The 25,527-nt window shown below is 44.3% G+C and overlaps 1 protein-coding gene across 1 annotated transcript in view; it reads left to right on the top strand.

Moving 5' to 3' along the window:
* LOC135873833 (ATP-dependent translocase ABCB1-like) overlaps positions 1-25,527 on the top strand; it is an 81,486-nt gene that overhangs the window by 29,649 nt on the left and 26,310 nt on the right. The window contains exons 11-20 of the mRNA XM_065398446.1: positions 6,004-6,197; positions 7,052-7,222; positions 10,349-10,510; positions 11,444-11,558; positions 12,299-12,351; positions 13,151-13,297; positions 14,566-14,670; positions 15,691-15,768; positions 17,146-17,229; positions 20,191-20,394. Of these exons, the coding sequence (XP_065254518.1) occupies positions 6,004-6,197; positions 7,052-7,222; positions 10,349-10,510; positions 11,444-11,558; positions 12,299-12,351; positions 13,151-13,297; positions 14,566-14,670; positions 15,691-15,768; positions 17,146-17,229; positions 20,191-20,394 (1,313 nt within the window). The remainder of the gene's footprint in view (positions 1-6,003; positions 6,198-7,051; positions 7,223-10,348; positions 10,511-11,443; positions 11,559-12,298; positions 12,352-13,150; positions 13,298-14,565; positions 14,671-15,690; positions 15,769-17,145; positions 17,230-20,190; positions 20,395-25,527) is intronic.

Below are 25,527 nucleotides of genomic sequence, written 5' to 3'. Positions count from 1 at the left end.
TTGTAGCTCGAGTCAATCTAATGGCCAGTTAGATTGAGCACGAGTGTGGAGCTGGGCTCAGTCGATCACGATCCGATGCTCTGAGGCTTTGCAGGACTGAACCCAGAGTTCCATGGCAAAACACCCCAGCTTTATAGTTGTAAATTCCCATTTGAGTCCATGCATTTTGCAATGTCATCCTGTCCTTAAGTGGTGTTAATCTTGGGGTTTTCTGATATTATCATTTGATGGTTATTGTCGGGCTTCCCATCGTTATCTCCTATTTGTTGTCTCACCTTCGGTGGTGCCTGCCTCACCTCTGAGGTCGTCAATGCTGTTAACATGTTTAGCATCAGATACAATGGATGTTTACTGATTGTCTCCTGGTCTTTCCAAGTCTCTCACTTTTTCTTGACCATCTGGACATTTGTGATAGCTTTCACACCTTATCTTTTCCTGATGCATGCATTCCCCATTCACACAAACTATCTCTTACAGAAACCTTCAAAGGTATACGGACAGCAGTATTTTATATTCAGCAGAATACATTGTAAATCAAGCCTAGCTAAATCTTATAACTAAAACAATTCACATTGGGGCTTCAAGCTCTCAACATTCCTCTATCTCAGGCCTGCACAACATACGGCCCGCGGGGGCTCACTGTGCGGCCCGCGGGGGCTCACTCTCAAGCCTGGGAGGGAGGGGGAGCAGCTGTTTCGCGCGCCGCTGCTCCCCCTCCCTCCCAGGTTTGAGAGCCTGGGAGGGAGGGGGAGAAGCGGCGCCCGCGCCGCGGCCACTCGGAGTCTCCCCCTCCCTCCCAGGCTCTCAAACCTGGAAGGGGGGGGGGGAGATCCCGAGCGGCCGCGGCGCGCGAAACCGGCCCCCCTGCCCCAAGCGGGACACAGGCAGGGAGCCCTCGCGCGCCGCCGTGCCTCGCCCCAAGCAGGACACGGGCAGGGAGCCCTCGCGCGCTGCCGCCCCTCCCCCCCCCGCCCCAAGCGGGACACGGGCAGGGAGCCCTCGTGCGCTGCCGCGCCTCCACCCCCCCGCCCCAAGCGGGACACGGAGCCCGCGTGCGGCGCCGCACCCCGCAGGCCTCAAGCAGGACAGGGAGCCCTCGCGCGCTGCTGCCCCTCCCCACTGCCCCAAGCGGGACACGGGCACGGAGCCCTCGCCCCCCCCCCCCCCCAGCAGGGACACGGGGCTCAGCCACCGCCCCCATCCTGAGCGCTTTTTGGCCCCCCCCCCCTGGGATTCCTGCCACATCCACCCCCCCGCGTTCCTTGATGCCCCCCCCGGGACCCCTGCCCCATCCACCCCCTTCCCTGTCCCCTGACTGCCCTCCGCCGCCCCATCCAACTCCTCTCCTGATTCCCTATCCAACCACCCCTTCTCCCTGTCCCCAGACCACCCTTGGAACCCCTGCCCCTGCCCCTGACTGCCTCCCACCGCCCCATCCAACCCCTGCTCCTTCCTGACTGCCCCCCGGGACCCTTGCCCCTATTCAATCCCCCTGTTCCCTGCCATCTGACTGCCCCGACCCCTATCCACCCCCCCACCCCACCCCCTGAACTCCCCTGCCCTCTATCCAACACCCCCTCCCTGCTCCCTTACCGCGCTGCCTGGAGGTGGCTGGCGGCGCTACAGCCACGCCGCTCGGCTGGAGCCGGGCCACGCCGCCACCGTGCAGTGCCTGGAGCACCGGGTCAGGCTGAGCTTGCAGCCCCCCTGCTTCCCGCGAATCAGCTGTTCACGCAGGAAGCCTGGGAGGGCTGAGAAGCAAGCGGCGGCTTCGCGCTCAGGCCCAGGGAGGCGGAGCAGAGGTGAGCTGGGGCGGGGAGCGGTTCCCCTCCGCGCCCCTCCCCCCGGGTTACCTGCTATGGCGCGGGCGGCTCCCCCCACCCCAGCTCACCTCCGCTCCGGCTCCCTGGGCTTGAGCGCGAAGCCACCCCTTGCTTCTCTGCCCTCCCAGGCTTCCCGCGCGAACAGCTGATTCGCAGGAAGCGGGGGGGGGATGGGGAGAAGCGGGGCAGAGTGTTCAGAGGCAGAGGCGGAGCGGAGGTGAGCTGGGGCTGGGGAGCGGGGCGGAGAGCTGGAGCACCCATGGGGTCGGCTCCTAAGGCGCCACTTTTGGATAATGTGCTCAGGGGGAGCAGCCGCTCCCTCTGCTCCCCCCCAGCTACGGTCCTGGTCACTTCAACTTACCAGTTGTTAAATTTAGAAGCCCTTTTAGAACCGGTTGTCCCGCGCAGGACAACTGGTTCTAAAAGGGCTTCTAAATTTAACAACTGGTTCCTGCGAACCGGCTCCCGCTCACCACTGGAGACTCCCTTTGCCGCTCTCACCCTAGGAGCCAGAGACCTCCCAGCAGGGCTGGTGAGTACGGCCAGGGAAGGGGGAAGGGTGTGGTGGAGTGAGTGTCTGGGAGATGTGCGGGGGGTGCTGGGCTGTGAGGGTGTGGAGGGCGCTGGGCAGTGGGGGAGGTTTGTGTGTTTTGGGGTGCTAGGCAGTGGGGGCCTGTTGGGGGGTGCTGGGCAGTGAGGGAGATCTGTGTGTGTCAGGGCACTGGGGGTCTGTGAGGGGCATTGTTTAGTTGTGGTGGTGGGGCTGTGGGGAAGGGCACTGGGAGGGAGGGAGGAGAAATCTGTGTGTATTGGGAAACTAGCGAGTGGGGGGTTCTATGTGGGGTGCTGATGTGTATTAAGAGTTACCAGCTGGATTGAGGACTGATAGATCTGGACAGAGTTTATATTGAATGGGCAAATGAAAAAGATCGCAGGGAAAAACAGTAAGGTTAGTTTAGCGGTCTTTGACATTTCGACCAATAAGGACATTAAAATGCATTTGTAATTACATATCTTATTCTTGGCTGATAATCATTTATTGATATTTTTTAGGAAAATTTTCAATTTAAAACACAAACTTTTGTTTTTCTTTTTTTACTTATGATGTCTATCTGAAAACCCATATAAACTGACACAAATTGCAAATTAAAACATTTTAAATGTATAAGCATTTTACTCACTTGGGCGCATTTGCCTCATGGCACACAAATTTGAACTCTGCTTCAAAAATTTGCACAGAAGAAATTTTTCTTTTACCTTAATTATACTATCTTAGGAGCCCGCTATAACATAGTACCAAGGTTCAATACAAAGTCATATAAAAGTTATACAAAAATGCATAATGCAGATATTTATCTACAACTGCATTGATTGACTGCTGTGTGCAGTAATATAGTGACCCCTGGACCTACAGGCTTCCACACACCGTCAGTGCCTTGCTAGTGTGCCATGCGCCGTGAGATATCTCTTCTCTTTGTGTGTGACTGTGAGTGTTTCCCTTGTGTGTGAATTTATTCAACAAAATCTTGAGCTTCATAATGGATACCATGAGTGAAAAGAAAAATAGAAAAATAGAATCAGAGCACAGAGTTTTCAACACTGAATGGACGAATAAATACTTGTATACTATTTCCAAAGACAAAATACTGTGCCTCGTGTGTCGCGAAACGTTAGCCGTTCCGAAAGAATACAACCTTCGGTGGCACTTTGAAACTAAGCATCCCAATCTCGCCAAATTGAGCCCAAATGAAAAAATAATTAAAGCAGCCAGTTTAGCGAAAAACCTTAGTAGAGAACAGCAAATTTTCAAGAAAGTGAGCACTGAGAACGATACAGTTACTAAAGTAAGCTTTAAAATTTCTAAGGAAATTGCTGCTGCTGGGAAATGCTTGACAGAAGGCGAGTTATTAAAAAAGTGTATGTTGATTGCTGTATCTGAGTTATGTCCAGAAAAGAGGGGAATATTTGAGAATGTCAGTCTATCACGCATGACTGTACAGAGAAGAATAGCTGACATTTCTACTAATCTAAGTAATCAGTTAAAGCAGAGAGTCAGTGAATTCTGCTTTTACTCCCTAGCTATGGATGAAAGCACCGATTTAAAAGACACCGCCCAACTTCTTATTTTTATTAGAGGTATTGATAAAAACGTTGAAATTACTGAAGAACTTGCTGGCATGTGCTCCATGACGGGTCGCACAACCGGAAAAGAAATTTCCAGTGAAGTGATAAAGTGCACGAATGATAAGTCGGGATTAGATTTCACAAACTTGGTGGCCATTTGTACTGATGGTGCTCCAGCTATGTGCCAAAAAAATGTTGGAGCAGTTACTCTTCTTGAAGAATTTATCGGGAGAGAAATAACCAAACATCACTTCATTATGCATCAGCAGGTTTTGTGTAGCAAAGTCTTAAAATTTGAGCATGTAATGTCAGTGGTAGTTTCCATTGTAAACTACATCCGTTCTAGAGGACTAAAACATAGGACATTTCGAGCCTTTCTTGAAGGGGTAGACACCGAGTGCAATGACTTAATCTACCATACAGAAGTGAGATGGTTGAGTCGAGGAAGAGTGCTCCAGCGTTTTGTTGCTTTGAAAGAGGAGGTAGCAAAATTCCTAGAAAATGGGCCAATAAAATTCCCAGAGCTTGAAAATGAGTCCTGGAATCAAGATCTCTTTTTCTTTTGTGATATTAGAGCACACCTGAATGATCTCAACATTCAACTTCAGGGAAAAAATCAACTTATATTTCAAATGTGTGCAGCAGTGAAAGCTTTCAAAATGAAATTGAAACTTTTCAGAAGTCAGCTGTCAAAAGGTGAAATGTGTCACTTTCCCACTTGTGCACAGCATATCCCTCAGCACAAACACGCCGAGTTAGGAGAAAAATACGCAAAGCACATCATTCTTTTGATTGAAGAATTTGACAGAAGACTTACTTTGTCTAAAGAAGAAGACGTCCAGTTGAAGCTGATTGAAGATCCCTTTTCTGTGGATCCAGAGGAAGTGCCACTAGATTTGCAGTTGGAGGTTATTGAACTTCAGTGTTCAGCAGTTTACCGAAATAAGCACAGAGAAAGCAGCTTGCGGGATTTCTACAAAAGTCTGGACAATGAAGTTGCACTGAAAACGTTCAGCATTTTTGGACGCACTTACATATGTGAACAAACATTTTCCATCATGAACATGAATAAGAACAAGCAACGTTCTTCTCTGACTGACAACCATTTGGAAGACATTATGAAAATATCCACTTCAAATATGACCCCCAAATGCGACAAGCTTGTTGCCGAAAAGAGATGTAATATTTCTCATTAAATTTGCAAGGTAATTATGAAAAGTACAAATGTTTTCTTTCAATGGAACAGATGTTTTTAATTTTTCCATGATTAATAAAAAAATTTAAAAGAATTAAAAAAATTGTTTGATTTAATTGAAAAATTCTTAATAAAGTATCACACACCCTCCCCCGCAAACCTTAGCTGTTTCGGCGGTGCGGTGCTGGGGAAGGAGGGTTTGTTTCCGCGGGGCTGGGCGGTGCTGGGGGGGGGGCGTGTTTCCGCGGGGCTGGGAGGTTTCGGCCCTCAGCTGTTTTCTTTGGAGTAATATGGCCCTCGCCGCTTTACGAGTTGTGCAGGCCTGCTCTATCTCCTTAACATAGATACAATACAAGATCCTGTCTCTTACATACTAAAACCTTAAAACAAAAAAATGTATGTTTAACTAGAGTGCCTAATTTAGGAAACCATAGTAGACATTATAACTTATCCTAAAAAAAAGGGTGACCATAATCAGTCATAAGGATTGTTCTGGTCTGTCATTCCTTTCTGCTATTCAAAAAGGGTGGCTGGCAGGATGAAATCAAATCATACATTAATTCTCATAGTACAATTATAACACACTGCTCCGACAATATCCTTTTTGTTTATCCTGCTCTTTCCATTTTTCTAATCTGAGATGATCGTGAAGATATATTTTTAATTTTTCCTGGTCATTTTGTTTAAATGTTATTGCTTTATTATATGTGAGAAGCTGCTAAACAAATACTTAAGTCAATTATTATATTATTAATTATTATTATTATTATTATTATTATACCATTATAACAACTAATTATTTTAAACATAATAAATTTCCCAAAACTCTTCATTTATGCCTTTCCACTCAGATTACCTTAGATGGACGAGATATTCGGACACTTAATATAAAGTGGCTCAGAGAACGTATTGGCCTTGTAAGCCAGGAGCCTATTCTGTTTGCTACAACAATAGCTGAGAACATTCGCTGTGGCAGAGAGGGTATTACTGATTCTGAAATTGAGAAAGCAGCTAAAGAAGCCAATGCTTTTGATTTTATATCCAGACTGCCTGATGTGAGTTGATGTACTTTTGAGCACCTTATAACTATGACAAATTCTTTGGTTTCTCTCTCTCTCTCGGTTCTTCTGACTTTTTGTGGCCCAAATTCTCTGCTGGTGCAAATAGATGGTGCTTCACTACCTTTTCACTGATGTTTTGCCATTTATTCCAATTGACAATTTGGCCCACAATGTTCTTAATTTACAATACTAACTGTATGTCATGTGGCAACATTTTTTAATAGGGTGGATAAGGAATTTCTATGGACAATGAGAGATTTTTCAATTTACCAGATTGTTTTTATTCTGTTTTCTTCTGCTAGGTATTATCTATCTTTTCCCACTTCCAATATTCTCATCTTTTTTTTGTTTTTTAAACTGGGTTGAGATTGACAAACAAAATTGCTTTGATGTGTCCTGAGTAGTCACTGGTTAGTGTTGTTAGCCAATCAAATGGCTGGATTCCTTCAGCCAGTTCTAGTTTGTCTGTTTTTTCACTTCAATTGCTTCTTTTTTATAATAATTGAACAATCTAATTGTAGAGTACATTCTTTAAGCTTATAGAAAACCATCACGCCACATACTAATTCCTGGCCAACTAGAAGGTGAGACAGAGCCAAAAATGTAAACCGATCATTAGGAATTTTAAACTGTCCTCTGCCTCAAGGGGAAAAAAAACACTGAATGTCATTGTCCAAGACAGTTCTTTTAGAAGTAATTATTCTTAAAGCGTTTATTGGAGCATCCATCATAAAACTTTTAAAAGAGGGAATTTCTGTTTGTGATAGTAACAATAAGATGGGGCTGGGGGTGTAAAAGGAATTCAACTGACCCCTTCTGCAATCTCTATGCTCCTCTGATTTTCTCAGAAATTTAACACCATGGTGGGGGAAAGGGGAGCTCAGCTGAGCGGAGGGCAGAAACAGCGAATTGCTATTGCCCGTGCCCTGGCAAGGAATCCCAGGATTCTGCTGCTGGATGAAGCCACGTCTGCTCTGGACACTCAGAGTGAATCTATTATGCAAGCAGCTCTTGATAAGGTAGGAATCCTATTGCTAGAGTTATCAATCAATCAATATTAAGAAGCACGGCAACCATATGGCAAGCTTGACATTAAAGGCTATAGCATGCCATCCGTTTTTAAGCACTGCTCTCCACTGGTTTCAAGGAGGGCATTGAAATCAATAGGGATGCATGCTCAAATTTTGGTGACATGATATGACCCTGTAGTATTTAATCAAAACTCCATTAAGCAATCTCGTGTTGCCACCCCTGAGGCCCTTCCCCCTCTTCCACCTCATCTCCTGAGGCCCCGCCTCCATCACTCGCTCCTCTCCCCACACCCCTTCATTGCTTGCTGGACCGTCTCAAGGACCTTGCCTGCAGGTAGGAGGTGGCCCGGCTGAGCAGAGGCTGGTGCGCATAATGACCCCGCACTTCTTCCCCCCTCTCCCCCCGCAGTAACTGAGCTTTTGGTTCAAGTGCCATAGGGTTGCCAGGTCGCCAAAAACTGGGCACCTGGAAACCCTAAATGGCACCTGGACACAGAAGCTAAAAACCAGAGTGTCCGGATAAAACCCAGACAGGTGGCAACACTAAAACAATCACAGGCTCTATTTCTGTTAGCATCATTCCTGATTGCCAAGATATTAATGCTGGCCTCCACCACATCCTGCCTCACATCACAATTGCTTGCCTGGTGGTAAACTGTGAATGTGGCATCACTAATTTAACTCCTACATTATCAAAGCAAGGTGCCAGAATTGAATGGATTTCTACAGGGCAATAATAAAAATACATTGTGCTTATCCAGCACTGTATCTTCTCCAATCACTAAACAGATGTTTTAATAATCTTCATAACACTGCTGGGACTTAGGGATTATTTTCTCCATTTTGCTAATGAGGAAACTGAGGCACGGACAGGTTAAATGGACACACGGTGAGTCGGAGACAGAATCTGGAGCTTTGCCTGAGTGAGGCCTACAGGACTGGGCTGCAGCACTGCTTTAAGTTTCTGACGTGTATTTGTATATAACCAGTGGTGTATCCTAAAAATAAGCTCTATAAAAAAACCGGCCTCCCATTAGTACTCAGTAATAGTAAACACAGAATAGCATCAGTTCTATGTGTGGCTCAAGGGCACAATATGGCCCACAGCATTTATCTGCAATAAATTTTAAGTGTGTGGGCCTAAATTCTGCCTTCACTTATACCCATCTGACCACACTGATATCCGTTAGGGTTGCAACCCTCCAGGATTGGCTTGGAGTCTCCCAGAATCGGCATCGATCTCCCAGTGACCATTGAAAGCAATCCAGGAGGTTTTAATAGGATATTTTAAGAAAATGACATTGTCGTGTTGGAAAAAAAAATCTCCTGGAATAGCTTCAGTCAGAGTTGGCAACCCTAATATCAGCGGTAGCGCACGGCGTAATTGAGGGTAGTATTTGGGTGCTGAGCCCTTATAATCTGCATAGATAATATCATTATTTATACTGAATTACACACACACACTACATGAAAAGAACATTAAGGTTCCAAAGTCAAGCACTCAAAATTTAGAGAATGACAGAATTAAAGTTGCCTGGTCAACATGAATTTGGTCCCCTTGTGTGTCTGCATTAGGGGATAGTCTTCGGTTACATGATCACATACTATTTCTTCCACAGGGCCCCTGCTTCATTCAGTGCACAGGATGGTGCTAGTCAACTTTCAGTGCTAGTCAATATTTCTTTTTATCCTCAGCATTCAATGTATGCCCCCATGCCATTCAAACCCTGCTCTGAAAGCAAAATTATTAACTTCCTCATGGGCTTTTTTATACCTCTCATCACTCTAGTATCGGAGTGCTTCATAAACACTAATGAATTTATCTTCACAACACCCCTGACAGGTAAGGTGGTAGTATTACTCCCATATTACAGAAGGGGAACTGAGACACACAGATGTTAATGTTGAAAGTCATATTACTTTTGGGTGCATGATCTGCGATGCCCAGGACTCAATATTTCAGAGACTTTTGCATTATACAGCGCTATATATGTTAAAAGCACATCTCCCATTGACTTAAATTACAGCTGTGAATGCTCAGCACAGAGACAGGGCTAGAATCCAATTCTCTAGGGCAGTATTCAGCTGCTACAACAATAATGAGACCATCCTTTCTTTTCTTGCAATCCCCTGCCTCATTCACTACACACCTTACAACTTCTGCAACAAATAAGGCGGGTTTCCTGCAGACTAGAGCATCCTTTACTGCATAATTTTGATTCCTTCCATAATCACTGTTCATTTTGCTCTCCCTACTCTTGTTTCCTGTGCCTGAGGCCACAACTCCCCCTGACTATGGGGAGGAGAAATTGCAGGCAAAGTCCTGCTCAGCCCCCACAGTCCTGGGCTGGAACATGCTTAGTCACTCAGTGGGGATGGTGCATGTGCACTCCTGTCATACAATGCAGCGAGCTCAGACTGTTTCTTTGGGGAATTTAGCTGCTGAACTCTAATAAGTCTCTACTGAGCACATGCAAATTGAGATTTTCAGAACCTCATAACTCGGCCACATTTGGGCAGATTTTCATGGGAATGGTAAAAGGCACATCCCTGATACCAGTGAGACATGCCCATCTCCTCCAAATTTCAAGTCCCTGCTCTCAAGCATTTAGGTGATAAAGCTTCTCATTTAAACAGTTATAAGAATTTTTTAATATGGGCAAAACAACATTATTTTTCTCTAACCTCATTCTGAGAAATCATTGAACCATTTTTGCTGAAATTAAAAAAAAAAAAAAATAGCCCGAGGCATTTACCAGCATGGAAAGTTTCAGCCCAAATAATTAAATCTTGGCAAAGTTATAAGCATCTGACAACAGGTCTTACAATTGGAAGTGTCAGGCAACCTTAGCTCTAGGAATTGGTACTTGCATAGTAGCCTATAAAATTAATCCACTTTTCCCTGTCATTATTATAAATGTGGATTTTGTAATCAGAAGTGTCCTTTGGCTGTTAAATCAGACACATGCATGGAAATAATGATCAGCTATAAAGGGTCAGCAGGGCTTTTACACTTGTATTTTCCACACAATCACTGTGCCGTTAGATAGGGATTTTCTGGGTTTTTTTTCACCATATTTTAAAGTAAATCTCTTGGGTTTTTCCCCCTGTAAGGCTAGGGCTGGACGTACCACCATTGTGATAGCTCACCGGCTCTCCACAATCCGGACAGCTGACATTATTGCTGGATTTCACAACGGTGTTGTTGTTGAACAGGGAACACACAATGAACTCATGACACAGAAGGGTGTCTACTATTCTCTTGTGATGCAGCAGGTAATGAGATGTGATCGAGCACTCCTGACTAAATGCTTCAGATTTACTGACCACCTCTCTACTCCAGAAAATTATCTGTATATATCACTCACAGGTGCTGATTTTTGTATTAGCTGGTGGGTGCTCCTCTCCGTCCCCCTCCCCCTCCTGTGTGACCTGGGGGCAGGGCCTCGGGGGGCGGGAGGGAGGCTAAGCAGGGGTGGCACCTCTGGGTAGAGCACAGGTGGGCCTCAGGGGGAAGAGGCTGAGCAAGAGCGGGGCCTCTGGGTCGAATGCGGGTGGGGCCTTGGGGAGGAAGAGGCCAATCGGGGGAGGGGCTTTGGGACGGAGTGGTGGGCGGTACTTTGGGGTGGGGCCACGGTCCAGGCGCTGGGGCCCACAAAAGATTATCCAGCCCTGCGAGTGCTGAACACCCTCTATTTTTTTTGGTGGCTGCTTGAGCCACAGAGCACCCACAGTGTCGGCGCCTATGATCTCACTGATACTATTGCTGACACATGCAGGTTCTGCACTCAACAGCTGGGCCATTTTCGCTTTGCAGTTTCTGCATGTTTTCTAGTTGAGTGAAAGTTGATCAGTCAATCTTGTTTATGACTTGGAAGTGGTTGTTTTTCACCGGTAGCAGTGCTTCACATTTACCCAATGTAATGAGTCAAAAACATAACTGAGCAAAAGAGGTGGATGACATCATCACAGAACTATAAAGATAGTGGGGGAAGGGGAACATACAGAGCCAAATTCTCTGCTGGTGTAAATTGCAACTGCACCAACTTATACTGGCAGAAAACTTGGCCTATACAAATTACTATGTGAAAGTGAACATGTAACCAAAGTGGTGTTATTTTTGTTTGTTTCCATACCAAGTATACTGTTCCTTCCCCTTGCTGCAAACTGTCTTGTGACTGTGTATCATTATTCCTTGCTTGTCACTAGCATCATGGTGGAAACACTCAAAATGAGATGTCAGAAAGCGGTGAAGAGACAGAAGATGAAGACTATGAGGAAGAGGATCTAGATGATCTCAGGATGGAGAACCTGACTGATCTTGGTGGTTTTGAAGAACCAGGAATCATTGAGATGGGAAGCATTCCTTAGAGATCCAGACGTCATAAAAGCAGAAAGACCTCTTCTAAGAAAATGTCGTCTGAAAAGACGAAAACAAAGGAGAAAGAGATTAGTGTTAAAATTCAGTTTAATCCTAAAGTTTAGTGATAGCTTGTGAGAATAGGAACAAAGGTCATTCTATTTTCTTTTTTAAAAAAGTCTTAAGCTATGTCACCTTTGCTATGATCCTGTCATATGCAGCATTGACCTGGGTGAATACTTGAATTGGGAATCTTCAGGGAAAACACAGGTGTAAACAAATCAGTCTTGAGACAGACCCTAGCTCCTGTCCTTCAGGGCCAGCTGGGCTTGGCTCCCTACTCTGAGTGTTGAAACCTCAGAGCTTGCAGCACTGCTCAGGTTTGGCCTGATGAGGGGGTCAACCGGGCCAAATTTGTGAGCGTGGTGTTGCGACCATGTGCACCAGGTCACAAAGCCCAGAGTGGGGAGCTAAGCCCAGCCAGCCCTGTGATCCTTAAACACATTCAGATAACCCAATTTTGGGTCGCAACCCACCAGTGAAGAAACCCTATTCTAGGAGCTCTTTTTTATTATAGTTCAGTCTACTGGTAGAACACGATGCAAACAATAAGCAGCAACTGGACGCATTCTTACAATGTATTGCCCAGTAATCTAGAACACACTTTTTATCTATTCATAACCGTTGCATTTGGGCCTTGTCAGAGGAAATAGATGGCAAGATAGATGGCTTCAGAATTCATACTGTTTGCAGTAAAGTGAAGAAATCAGATGGGAAGACATGAAATTATTGATGTCACACGGTTCAGCAGGCTTGTATGGTTGAAGTGTGGGCAGGCTTTTCCAGTATCTGAAACACAGGCAAAGATAACCAGGCGAGGCCATCGCAACTGGCTCAAAACCTCATCTAATAATTTGTACTAGTTCCTATGTTTTCATTTCATTTTCCACAACTTCCTCAACAAATGTATGGACATTTTGAATAGTTCAGTGAAGCTGAATTGAGCTGCCATGTATTTTTCGAGGGAGATGAAGCCTATATCACTATTTCATATGCCTTTTCCATGCATCTGGTAATGATTCATAGTCCGTATTTTGTAAAAGACAAAACAGACTAACTGATATAAGTAGACCCAATTGTATTACTGCCAACCCACTAGCATTTAGCAGAGGCTGAACTAGACTGATCTTTTTGTGCTCAGAACAGTGAGACTTTTAGGTCGTTATAATGATTCATGTGTTAAAGTTACAATCCATGGTCACTGACCCTATTTGACATTTCATTGAACTATAAAGACCCCATCCCACCCACCCCCCAGTTAGCTTTTTGTTAAATTTATGCCTGCAGATTTTTTTGACTTGCAATTGCAGTTTTAAGACCTTAAATTACAGAGCGGCAAATCTTCAATATGTTTGCTCATTCAGTGTGTACATTGGAGGCTGGGGCAAATTATCTGTGAACAGTTGTTAGGACAGTTTACTGATTTACCCCCTAGCTGAGGAAATTGTCATGTTTCACAACTTTCAGTGAACAGTTGAATTTTATCTCTTATGTAGGAGGAAAATCTCCCTGCTGTGCCTTATTCCAGGATTCTGGCTCTGAACAAACCTGAGTGGCTGCATATATTCTTTGGCATGATTGCTGCTGCCTTCTCTGGTGGCGTCCACCCTGCATTTTCTGTTATATTTGGAAAAATCATTGGGGTAAGTTCAGAACTGTATGGTAAACTAACTTGAACCAGGCACCGATGCAGAACTTTAAATCCTGCCCGACCCTCCGGCTAGTCCTCTCTAGTGATGCTTTAGAGCAGGGGTAGGCAACCTATGGCACGCGTGCCGAAGGTGGCACGCGAGCTGATTTTCAGTGGCACTCAAACTGCCTGGGTCCTGGCCACCGGTCCGGGGGGCTCTGTATTTTAATTTAATTTTAAATGAAGCTTCTTAAACATTTTAAAAACCTTATTTACTTTACATACAACAATAGTTTAGTTATATATTATAGACTTATAGAAAGAGACCTTCTAAGAACGTTAAAATTTATTACTGGCACGCGAAACCTTAAATTAGAGTGAATAAATGAAGACTCGGCACACCACTTCTGAAAGGTTGCTGACCCCTGCTTTAGAGCCTCCTTCTACTCCCACTGTCACTGAACTCTACAGGAGTCTTTCCATTGTCTTTAGTAGGAACTTGATCAAGCCCTTGATCTCCTCTCCCCACTTGAGACTTCTTGCCTATTTTTCAGCCCTGTATTTGGAATGACTTCACCTTTCCAGTGAAGCAAGTCACCTTCCCTCATCAAACTCAGTTTTCATTTACCACTTTCCACTGTTGTGCAGATTCTCTGCCTTGTACCTGACCCTGCTCTTTGCATTGTACCCATTCTCTTCGGACAGTAAGCTCCTTCAAGGTACCTTGCAAACATGTTTGTAAGTACTGGGGACATCCATGGGACTTTCTGAATAATTAACCCCTTGATTTCTGAATCATTGCAGGAAAGAAATGGAGTCTTCCTTTGGATTCCAGTATATGATTGTTGGAAGCTGCTGGGAGTTGGAGCAGCAGTCAGGGAGAATGGTTGGAGCAAGATGTTGAGGGAATCTTTTATCTTCAGGCAAGAGAAGAGGGGTGTTGTAGTCAGCTGGAGGGGCGATGGATGGTCTGATGGAGTGACAGCATTCAGTGGAAGGCAGATAAGAGCCTGTGAAGTGGCAGCCTGGAGGCAGGGTTTAGTGGAACTGCAGCTCCCAGGCAAATGAGGAGAGGGTCTGGTGGAGGGTTGGAGAAGGAGCAGCTGATGAGAGGCAAGTCAGCTGGGAGAGGTGGAGTGACCTCCTGGCCAGCAGCAGAAAGATGATAGGTGGCAGAGTTCAGGAGCTGAGGAAGAGCTGAGAGAAGGTGAAGTTCAATAGTTTCTACAGTGTTTCCTGAGCTATTGTAACTGGTGGTCACTTTGTGCTTTTCTTACATAGGCTTTTCAAGAAACAGATCCTGAAAAAAGGAGCAAAACCACCACATTGCTTTCTCTAATGTTTCTTGTACTGGCAGTGATCAGCTTAGTAACACACATAATCCAGGTAAACTTCACTACATTGAAAAGTCAAAGCTGACATCAGGTCCGGTGCAAGGAACTTCCAACTTGCCCCCCCGCCTCAGCCCTGCGGCAGCTCCCTGCCCCCCTCCCCCGCCCTGAGGCGCCCTGCCTTGCGGCAGCTCCTGCCCCCCGGGGAGCCGTGCGGCAGTTCCCAACCCCAGCTCACCTCTGCTCCGCCTCCTCTCCGAGCACGCTGCCCCTGCTCTAATTCTCCTCCCCTCCCCGGCTTGCGGCGCCAAACAGCTGATTGGTGCTGCAAGCCTGGGAGGCGGGAGAAGTGGAGTGGCGACCGCGTGCAGGGACGCTGTAAAAAAAAAATTGGGGCACCGCTTTTTGGCGCCCCCAAATCTTGGCACCCTAGGCAACCGCCTAGTTTGCCTTAATGGTAGCATCGGCCCTGGGTCACATACATTATAGTCAAGATTTTCAAATCTCGTTGAGAGGTATGTTGGGGTCATAATGCAACTTTGTATTCACTGTTTCTTAGAAACTGTTCCAGAGCCAAGCCACTGAATGACTCAAGTGGCTGGTATGGAATACAGAGCCATACCCTTCCCGATTGCCAGTTACAAAGCAGCCCAGGGTAGCAATGCCTGAAAGGTGCTGCTGACCGTTCTGTGTCCTAGGAGGAATGCATTTGGGCACAGCCCAGTTCCACTACATTGGTGTGTATGTTACAAAAAACACTGGCACTGTTAGATAGCAGAGTGAGTAGTGAGGCTAAGGAATGAGTAAGCAGGGAAGGTGACACCTCCGCAGCTGGCTGCGGAAGCACGTGGGTGGGGCAGTACGATGAAACTTCAGTTTCCAGGAATGTGTGTGGTACCTTTCACCAGCTTTAAACTAATATCTGAAACCATATCCCAAAACACTGTGTAGGTTCTGTAAACTGTGTGGCTGAACAGTTGAAATATCATCACATTTACAGCAGGTTGTTCTAAATATGACTGTACAGCCCAGCACATACAATTCAACTGTTTTATTTCCCATTCTCCCTTTTCAGGGATTCATGTTTGGAAAGTCTGGGGAAGTTCTGACCAAGAGATTGCGATCTTTGTCATTCAAAGCATTGCTTCAGCAGGTATGGGTTACGTTTCTGGGTCAGAGCAATAGACAGCAAATATGTAGCACTCCTGCCATGTGAGCCAGATGGCTTTTGTGGGCTGATGTGTGTGTAACACCATGAAAATTCCTGGTTCCATGCAGCCTGTGTAGAGCCTCCCTCCAATACGGCTTGGAGAGAACCCATCCTTTTAGTGAAACTTTAACAATGCACAAGCGGCAAGTCTCTGAGCACACGTGCGAAACAAAATAAAGCAAAAGCATGTACAGATTAACTCAGTGCTGCTAGGAGAGCTGTCTAATTTTGATGCCATCTCTTTCAATATCGACCATACTGAAGAGTGTATAAAACATGCATGTATCTGAGTGCATTGGTATATTTGCAGAGATTAACAAAACAGAAGTTAAATCTCTATCTGACTCTGATGGTCATGATATAAATGTTTAGATAAATAGGTTTAGGTCTGTTTGCATCAAACTCCATAGCAAACGGACCATATCATAACAGGTGTATGTTCTCAAAGCATTATCTTTGCTCACTAGATTGGTTTCTCTAGTCAAAATGACCAGCTGGATCATGAATGATTTACAATAATACTATTGCAACATGACTGCCCTTGTATACTCCCTGCTGATAGATCCCTGGGAAAGGACACACCTCTATTTGTTCCTTGCAGAGGATTCTCTGAGGGTGAACGATTAGGCACCCTGAACACCCATTGGTAGCGCTTGGTATCACAGGGTTCTGCATATGCACAGGAGGATTCTAAGGGGATATTGGAGGAGAGGGAAAATTACAAAAAAAACCCAAACCTCTCCTTTTTTTCCACTACCTTTAAGGATAATAAAGCTGATTCTTCTCCCATATGCACCTGTATCCATCAGGAATAGCTCTACAGAAGTCAGTGTAATATAAAAGGTGTAGGAGAGGAGCACTGTGCCTATCAGATGTTGGTATGGGCGTGGAAGGGACTCTCATTATGGTGCAAAAAGAAGGAGGAGTTCTTGTGTCACAAGTACTCCTCATTCTTTTTGCTGATACAGATTCACACGGCTACCACTCTGAAACCTGTCATTATGGTGCATGACACATACTTGACTCTAAATTCTAAAATCTTTGCAGTTGTTAGCACCTGGATTGTTAACACTTTAATGTTCTGAGGGTAAGAATAGTTTATTTTAAGACTGTTTTCAGTTTATCTGACAAATGTTATTCATCACAAAAGAAGAGCGAGTAGCTTAGTGCTTATGTTGGCTCTCTCTCTTCCCCACACACACATGCTAGTCAAGCTTTAAATGTCCATACATTGTACTAATGACCCTGACAAGTCTGAGTTACGATAAGAACATTTCATTTGCAAAAGCAAAAATAACTGAACCATCTATTCCCTTGCAGGAGATTGGGTGGTACGACGATCATAAAAATGCCATAGCTGTTTTGTTAACCAGACTAGCTACAGATGCTTCACAAGTCAAAGGGGTATGTTTGTTTTTGTTTGTATGTTTTGCTTACAAATATGAATTGCAGTGTTGGCAAGGGACGATGAAGTTATTTTGGACAACGATTTGGTAAATCTTCTCTAGAGACTGGCTGACACATTTAAATAGCGCACTATCAACATCTTGGAAACAGTTTCACTAGTCCCAATTTATGACGATTATAAAGCTTCGGCAGATGTTCGTACACTTTCCATTTCCTTGCTGTAAGTGGCTAAGTAAACAACTTAGTAACTTTAAAAGTTAGCCATGTCCAAGGGCCAGTGTAAGCACTTCTGCTCCACTTAAACTGCCTGATGGAGCAAAGCCTTCAGTGTATGAAGTGGCCCTAAAGCCCCATTTTGGTTGCTTGGAGGGGCTGTAGTGTGGGAGAATTGCATTGCAGCCAATGCCCTGGCCTCATGTTGACATGGGTAGATTTCTTCTTCCCAGCTCTGTCCACTGAATTTCATACACAGGAAGCCTGTTTATGTGGGCTTTATGGGGTGAAGTGAGTTGTCATTAATACAGAGTATCAGTGATGGCAGAAGCACGAGGGACTGTGTGACTTGGGGGAGTGGTGTAGGATAGGAGCCACTGAAAATCCTGCAGGTAAGTGGCAAATTCTGTAGAATTTGCCAATCTCCTCTTTCCTCCCCACCACACGACCCCATCAAAAAAATTCTGAAGAAAAAAATCAGCCATACTTTTTAAAATAAATTCACTCATGAGCAAAGAGTAATAAGTTTCCTGATTTATTCAATAGTTTAAAATAAAATTAAATTTCTACTTCACTCGTCTTTAAATAATAATAATAATAATCTTCCTCAACTCCCGGATTCACTAGACTGACTAGATCCTCAGACTCACTAGATTTCATACTCCCTCCCATCTCCTCTTTACTGGCCAGCACAGAGTGGGAATCAATCAAATATTTGACTGAACGTATAATTACTTGAACCTTTAAAAACTGCAACTTAATTCTTGAGGATAAGGTCCATCATCCCAGCTGTCAAGGTAAAACAGAAAGAAGGTGGTGCATGGGATCCAAACTATTAAAAAAGCTTAATAGATCAAGATGAACATCAGAACATTTCATTCTCGGGAGCAGTGGTTATCAACCGGCTGCGAACAGGTTTCAGGGGGTAAACCAAGAAGGGCCAGCATTAGACTTGCTGGGCCAAGGGCAGAAAGCCAAAGCCCCACCTCATGAGGCTGAAGCCCAGGGCCCTGAGCCCCACCACATGGGGATGAAGCTAAAGCCTGAACAATGTAGCTTTGCAGGGGACCCTGTGACATGGGGCCCCAAGCAGTTGCCCTGCTTGCTACCCCATAATGCTGGCCCTGGCTTTTATATGCAGAAAACCAGTTATTGTGGCACAGATGGGCCATGAAGTTTTTATAGCATGTTGGGGGGGGGGGGGAGGGTCAGAAAGAAAAGGGGTGAGAGCCCCTGCTCCGGAGAACAAAGAAATATCAGTGAGTGAGAGACAAGGTGGGTGAGGTAATATCTAGTATTGGAGAAATTTCTGTTGGTAAAAGAGGCAAGCTTTTGAGCTTATACAGAGCTCTTCTTTAGGTCTTCTTCACCAAGAGAAGTTGGTCCAATAAAAGCTATTACCTCACCTACCTTGTCTCTCTAATCGCCTGGAACCAACACGGCTACTGCTAAGTAACTAAGTATGTTGTGCTAGCTGAAGTCTCAAAGTGATCTTTATGTATAAGCCCCTAGAGTATATGGCAAGAATTCATCTTGGCATTGGTTTGGTTTTATAATTTTATTGAACACAAAAGTCTCTTGAGGGCAGGAAAGCCTCTGGCTAGCAAAGAAAGAATCATACTTCCCACCCAAGGTTTTCTTGTTTGTCCACAGTGCAATATTTGAAAGATGGATTGTTTCCACAAAACTTTCCATTTCATCTGCAGGCATGAGTAGAACTGGCCAACATGTTTTCAGTGAATGGTATTTTTGCTGAAATATGTATTTTTAGGGGCCCCAAAAATCTATTCATGAATTCAGGTAAAATTTGACTAATAGTCAAAAGAGCTAGGAAGGGAGATTTGTTTTAAGTCTAAATGTTTCATTATGACCATTTAAACATATGCCATTTCTACTTTTGTTTTGAAATGGCATTTCATTTTCAAATTTGACCAAATAAAAAAGAGGAGAAAAACACAGCAAAATGGCCAAATCAATACAAAAAAAGTGTGTGGGGGAGGGGGGGAGGGGGAGAGTTTTTAGTCAACCAAAATGTTTTGGTCAATTTGAAATTATTATTTTTTATTTGACAAAAAATAATAATTGTTTCAGATCTAATCAAATCAATTTTCCCCCCAGATTTTCCAGTTTGGCCCCCAGCTGGAAAATCCACAGTTTGCTCAGCTGAGCCATGAGTATTGTCACAGTTTACATAGATCCCTTGTGCCAATTATCACTTTTACATTTCTTGATGACATGGATGTGCAGATCCTCAGGGAGAGAAGAGCTCTTTGGTGTGAACGCTCATTTCCTGCTGCTAACACTGCTGAAAACAAAGTGCCTAATTAAAGGAACCTGCAGCTTCCATTATCTTCAGCTGATGTACAGCACCTATGAAAATCAGGCCCTAGGTGCCTTAAGCTGGGCACCCAATAACTGACATGCCCCAAATTAGAGGCTGTTGGCTCTTCATGATTTCTGTGCCTTGTTGTGGCACAGGAGGACCCTGATATTTTTTGTTGAATTGAGCCCAGGTGGCTACATTTTTATCAGGCTTCCTGAACCTCACCCACACCTAGGGGTATTTGCATATGTAATTGTCCATATGGGTTTTTGCATATACAATTGTCCACTTTAAATGCACAACATTTATGATTGTTCTCCCTCTGAATATTTGATCCTGAGTGAACAATGATTTCATACAATTGATCTATATTTAGTGTGTCAGGAATTAACTCTAACTTTGGACTCTTTTGCTTTTAATAGGCTACTGGAAGCCGACTTGGCTTGTTCACTAAGACTGCCTCTACCCTTCTGACCGCCATCATTATTGCTTTTGTATATGACTGGCGATTAACTTTGTTTATCCTGGCCTGCATTCCTTTCGTTATTGCTGCAAGTGCTATTCGACTGAGCTCTGCGGCTGGTCAGGCATCAAAAGATCAAAAAGCTTTGGAAGAGGCCGGACGAGTAAGATCTTCAATATAAACTAAATGGGTATAATGTTATATCGTTTTAAGGACAACATTGTCAGTGGTGATTTTCTACAGAAATTACTCTGAAAATATATTAAATAAAACAGTGATAAAGAGAGACATTCTATTATAGTGGAATGCTAGCTCCACTCTAGTTAAGGTTGAGGATGATGTAGATAGCTGAGTCTGTGATGACCGGGAGAACCGTATGGTGACTTGCCTGCCTGGTGCGAAGGTTGCGGATCTCTCGAGGCATCTAGATAGACTTATGTGTAGTGCTGGGGAGGAGCCGGTGGTCGTGGTACATGTAGGTACCAATGACATAGGGAAGGGTAGGAGAGATGTCCTGGAAGCCAAATTTAGGCTGCTAGGGAAGAGACTGAAATCCAGGACCTCTATGGTGGCATTTTCAGAAATGCTCCCAGTTCCATGCACAGGGCCAGGTAGGCAGGCAGAGCTTCAGAGTCTCAATGCGTGGATGAGACGATGGTGTAGAGAGGAGGGGTTCACGTTCATTAGGAACTGGGGAAACTTCTGGGATGGGAGGAGCCTATACAGGAGAGATGGGCTCCACCTAAACCAAAGTGGAACCAGACTGCTGGCACTAAACATTAAAAAGGTTGTAGAGCAGTTTTTAAACTAGGAGATGGGGGAAAGCCGACTGCTGCAGAGGAGCGTGTGGATCGGACACAGACTTCTCTTAGGGGAGAGTCTGATGATAGAGAATCTCCAGGTTATAGTCAGGAGCAGAGGACTGAAAAGTATAATGTAAGGGCCGGATCAGATGATAAACAGTCACATAAAAAAGAATCTGGCACATCAGAAAAAGGCAGGCTAATAAACAGGGACAAGTTTTTAAAGTGCTTGTACACAAATGCCAGAAGTCTAAATAATAAGATGGGTGAACTAGAGTGCCTTGTGATAAAGGAGGATATAGATATAATAGGCATCACAGAAACCTGGTGGACTGAGAGCAATTAATGGGACACAATCATTCCGGGGTACAAAATATATCAGAAGGACAGAACAGGCCGTGCAGGGGGAGGAGTGGCACTATATGTTAAAGAAAGTGTAGATTCAAATGAAGTAAAAATCTTAAGCGAATCCACAGGTTCCATAGAGTCTCTATGGATAGAAATTTCATGCTCTAGTAAAAATATAACATTAGGGATCTATTTTCGACCACCTGACCAGGACAGTAATAGTGATGATGAAATGCTAAGGGAAATTAGAGAGGCTATCAAAATTAAGAACCCAATAATAGTGGGGGATTTCAATTATCCCCATATTGACTGGGAACATTTCACTTCAGGACGAAATGCAGAGATAAAATTTCTCGATACTTTAAATGACTGCTTCATGGAGCAGCTGGTACGGGAACCCACAAGGGGAGAGGCGACTCTAGATTTAATCCTGAGTGGAGCGCAGGAGCTGGTCCAAGAGGTAACTATAGCGGGACCGCTTGGAAATAGTGACCATAATACAATAGCATTCAACATCCCTGTGGTGGGAAGAACACCTCAACTGCCCAACACTGTGGCCTTTAATTTCAAAAGGGGGAACTATACAAAAATGAGGGGGTTAGTTAGACAAAAGTTAAAAGGCACAGTGACTAAAGTGAAATCCCTGCAAGTTGCGTGGGCCCTTTTTAAAGACACCATAATAGAGGCTCAACTTCAATGTATACCCCAAATTAAGAAAAACAGTAAAAGAACTAAAAAAGAGCCACCGTGGCTTAACAACCATGTAAAAGAAGCAGTGAGAGATAAAAAGACTTCCTTTAAAAAGTGGAAGTCAAATCCTAGTGAGGCAAATAGAAAGGAGCACAAACACTGCCAACTTAAGTGCAAGAGTGTAATAAGAAAAGCCAAAGAGGAGTTTGAAGAACGGCTAGCCAAAAACTCCAAAGGTAATAACAAAATGTTTTTTAAGTACATCAGAAGCAGGAAGCCTGCTAAACAACCAGTGGGGCCCCTTGACGATGAAAATACAAAAGGAGCGCTTAAAGATGATAAAGTCATTGCGGAGAAACTAAATGGATTCTTTGCTTCAGTCTTCACGGCTGAGGATGTTAGGGAGATTCCCAAACCTGAGCTGGCTTTTGTAGGTGACAAATCTGAGGAACTGTCACAGATTGAAGTATCACTAGAGGAGGTTTTGGAATTAATTGATAAACTCAACATTAACAAGTCACCGGGACCAGATGGCATTCACCCAAGAGTTCTGAAAGAACTCAAATGTGAAGTTGCGGAACTATTAACTAAGGTTTGTAACCTGTCCTTTAAATCGGCTTCGGTACCCAATGACTGGAAGTTAGCTAATGTAACGCCAATATTTAAAAAGGGCTCTAGGGGTGATCCCGGCAATTACAGACCGGTAAGTCTAACGTCGGTACCGGGCAAATTAGTTGAAACAATAGTAAAGAACAAAATTGTCAGACACATAGAAAAACATAAACTCTTGAGCAATAGTCAACATGGTTTCTGTAAAGGGAAATCGTGTCTTACTAATCTATTAGAGTTCTTTGAAGGGGTCAACAAACATGTGGACAAGGGGGATCCGGTGGACATAGTGTACTTAGATTTCCAGAAAGCCTTTGACAAGGTCCCTCACCAAAGGCTCTTATGTAAATTAAGCTGTCATGGGATAAAAGGGAAGGTCCTTTCATGGATTGAGAACTGGTTAAAGGACAGGGAACAAAGGGTAGGAATTAATGGTAAATTCTCAGAATGGAGAGGGGTAACTAGTGGTGTTCCCCAAGGGTCAGTCCTAGGACCAATCCTATTCAATTTATTCATAAATGATCTGGAGAAAGGGGTAAACAGTGAGGTGGCAAAGTTTGCAGATGATACTAAACTACTCAAGATAGTTAAGACCAAAGCAGATTGTGAAGAACTTCAAAAAGATCTCACAAAACTAAGTGATTGGGCAGCAAAATGGCAAATTAAATTTAATGTGGATAAATGTAAAGTAATGCACATTGGAAAAAATAACCCCAACTATACATACAACATGATGGGGGCTAATTTAGCTACAACGAGTCAGGAAAAAGATCTTGGCGTCATCGTGGATAGTTCTCTAAAGATGTCCACGCAGTGTGCAGAGGCGGTCAAAAAAGCAAACAGGATGTTAGGAATCATTAAAAAGGGGATAGAGAATAAGACTGAGAATATATTATTGCCCTTATATAAATCCATGGTACGCCCACATCTCGAATACTGTGTACAGATGTGGTCTCCTCACCTCAAAAAAGATATTCTAGCACTAGAAAAGGTTCAGAAAAGAGCAACTAAAATGATTAAGGGTTTAGAGAGGGTCCCATATGAGGAAAGATTAAAGAGGCTAGGACTCTTCAGTTTGGAAAAGAGAAGACTAAGGGGGGACATGATAGAGGTATATAAAATCATGAGTGATGTTGAGAAAGTGGATAAGGAAAAGTTATTTACTTATTCCCATAATACAAGAACTAGGGGTCACCAAATGAAATTAATAGGCAGCAGGTTTAAAACAAATAAAAGGAAGTTCTTCTTCACGCAGCGCACAGTCAACTTGTGGAACTCCTTACCTGAGGAGGTTGTGAAGGCTAGGACTATAACAATGTTTAAAAGGGGACTGGATAAATTCATGGTGGCTAAGTCCATAAATGGCTATTAGCCAGGATGGGTAAGAATGGTGTCCCTAGCCTCTGTTCGTCAGAGGATGGAGATGGATGGCAGGAGAGAGATCACTTGATCATTGCCTGTTAGGTTCATTCCCTCTGGGGCACCTGGCATTGGCCACTGTCGGTAGACAGATACTGGGCTAGATGGACCTTTGGTCTGACCCAGTACGGCCTTTCTTATGTTCTTATGTTCTTATGTTCTTTTCTTATTGCTTTAAAATCCACACAGTTACTCATATTGCCTTGAAATTCAGTGGCAAAACAATTATGTTAACACAAAGTTAAGGTTGCTTGGTGGCATGTCGTCCCCTTGGAGAACCTTGAGTTGAGCAAAACTCAAACTTCTGAACACCAGGAATTGCAGAGTTAAAGTTTCCCATGCAACCTTAACTCTGCCCTCTTTCAGTAATTCCCCAGTGCTCCCTGTTAACACATATACCTTTACTCTGCCAACCCCACAGTTGCTGAAATGTTCAAGCTGTTCACTTTTTCTACAGTCCATTCAATGTCACCCCCAGGATTCCATCTAACACTATGAAAAGACAAAAAAGGGCAGGGGAAGCTATGCCTCACTGTGCACGTACTCTCACTGGCCCGTGGCACTATAAAGATTCAGAAGGTTCCAGATTGTGGCGTACACTGTTACACTTACCAACTCCCCAGAAAGAATATCATACATGTACAATGTGAGAACCCCTTTACAGCCTTTTACAGCTCCCGTGCCCTGATGGTACATCTCAGCTGGGAGATGTGATTCCCAGGTCTTAGACATACCCATGCTAGCTCTGCTTGAGCTAGTGCACTAAAAAGAGCAGTGGAGCCAGGACGGTGGCTTGGGCGAGCTTCACAAGTAGTATGTGCCCAGGGGGTCTGGGTGGGTTTGTACTCAGGCGGGTAGCTCAAGCCAGTGCTCATGCCACCCTAGCTATGCACAGTGGTTACATCTATGCGAGCCGGGACTCGCACCTCACAGCTTAAGTGTAGGGCTACTGTTACATACAGGATACCATCTCAACCTACACTTTCACTTAGCCATCCTGAAAGCATTAGAATCCTTTCAAATTCCACCTCACAGCTGGCAATATCCTTTATAATTAAAGCCCCGTGCCCTGTTACTGACAGAACCTACACAATTCCACATAGAACTGAGACATACTTCATCCTGAAGGTACACATGCACCTCCTGCCTTTCCACACACACACATAGATCTCCTCATATCTCAGTCACAGCTCTGTCACACATCTCCAAGTCATTCACAGATCTCGCTAACACACCTACCAAGCAGAGCTAACTACTTCCTCCGCTCTTCAATACAGCTCCATCTGCCACTGAGCACACTCACTTTGCCTGTAGTGTGCATAGATAATAAATACTTAGCTTGCTCATATGCCAGCTCGCTACTGAAAATACCCTTTCTAATACAGCCCCTGTGCCCTGCTAATGATATAAGGTACACAATTCTGCAC

Source organism: Emys orbicularis, chromosome 2, assembly GCF_028017835.1.
Source record: "Emys orbicularis isolate rEmyOrb1 chromosome 2, rEmyOrb1.hap1, whole genome shotgun sequence".
In the NCBI taxonomy this organism is placed as follows: Eukaryota; Metazoa; Chordata; order Testudines; family Emydidae; genus Emys; species Emys orbicularis.
The sequence above is the reverse complement of the archived record's forward strand: the minus strand, read 5'-3'. Positions and strand labels throughout refer to the sequence as shown.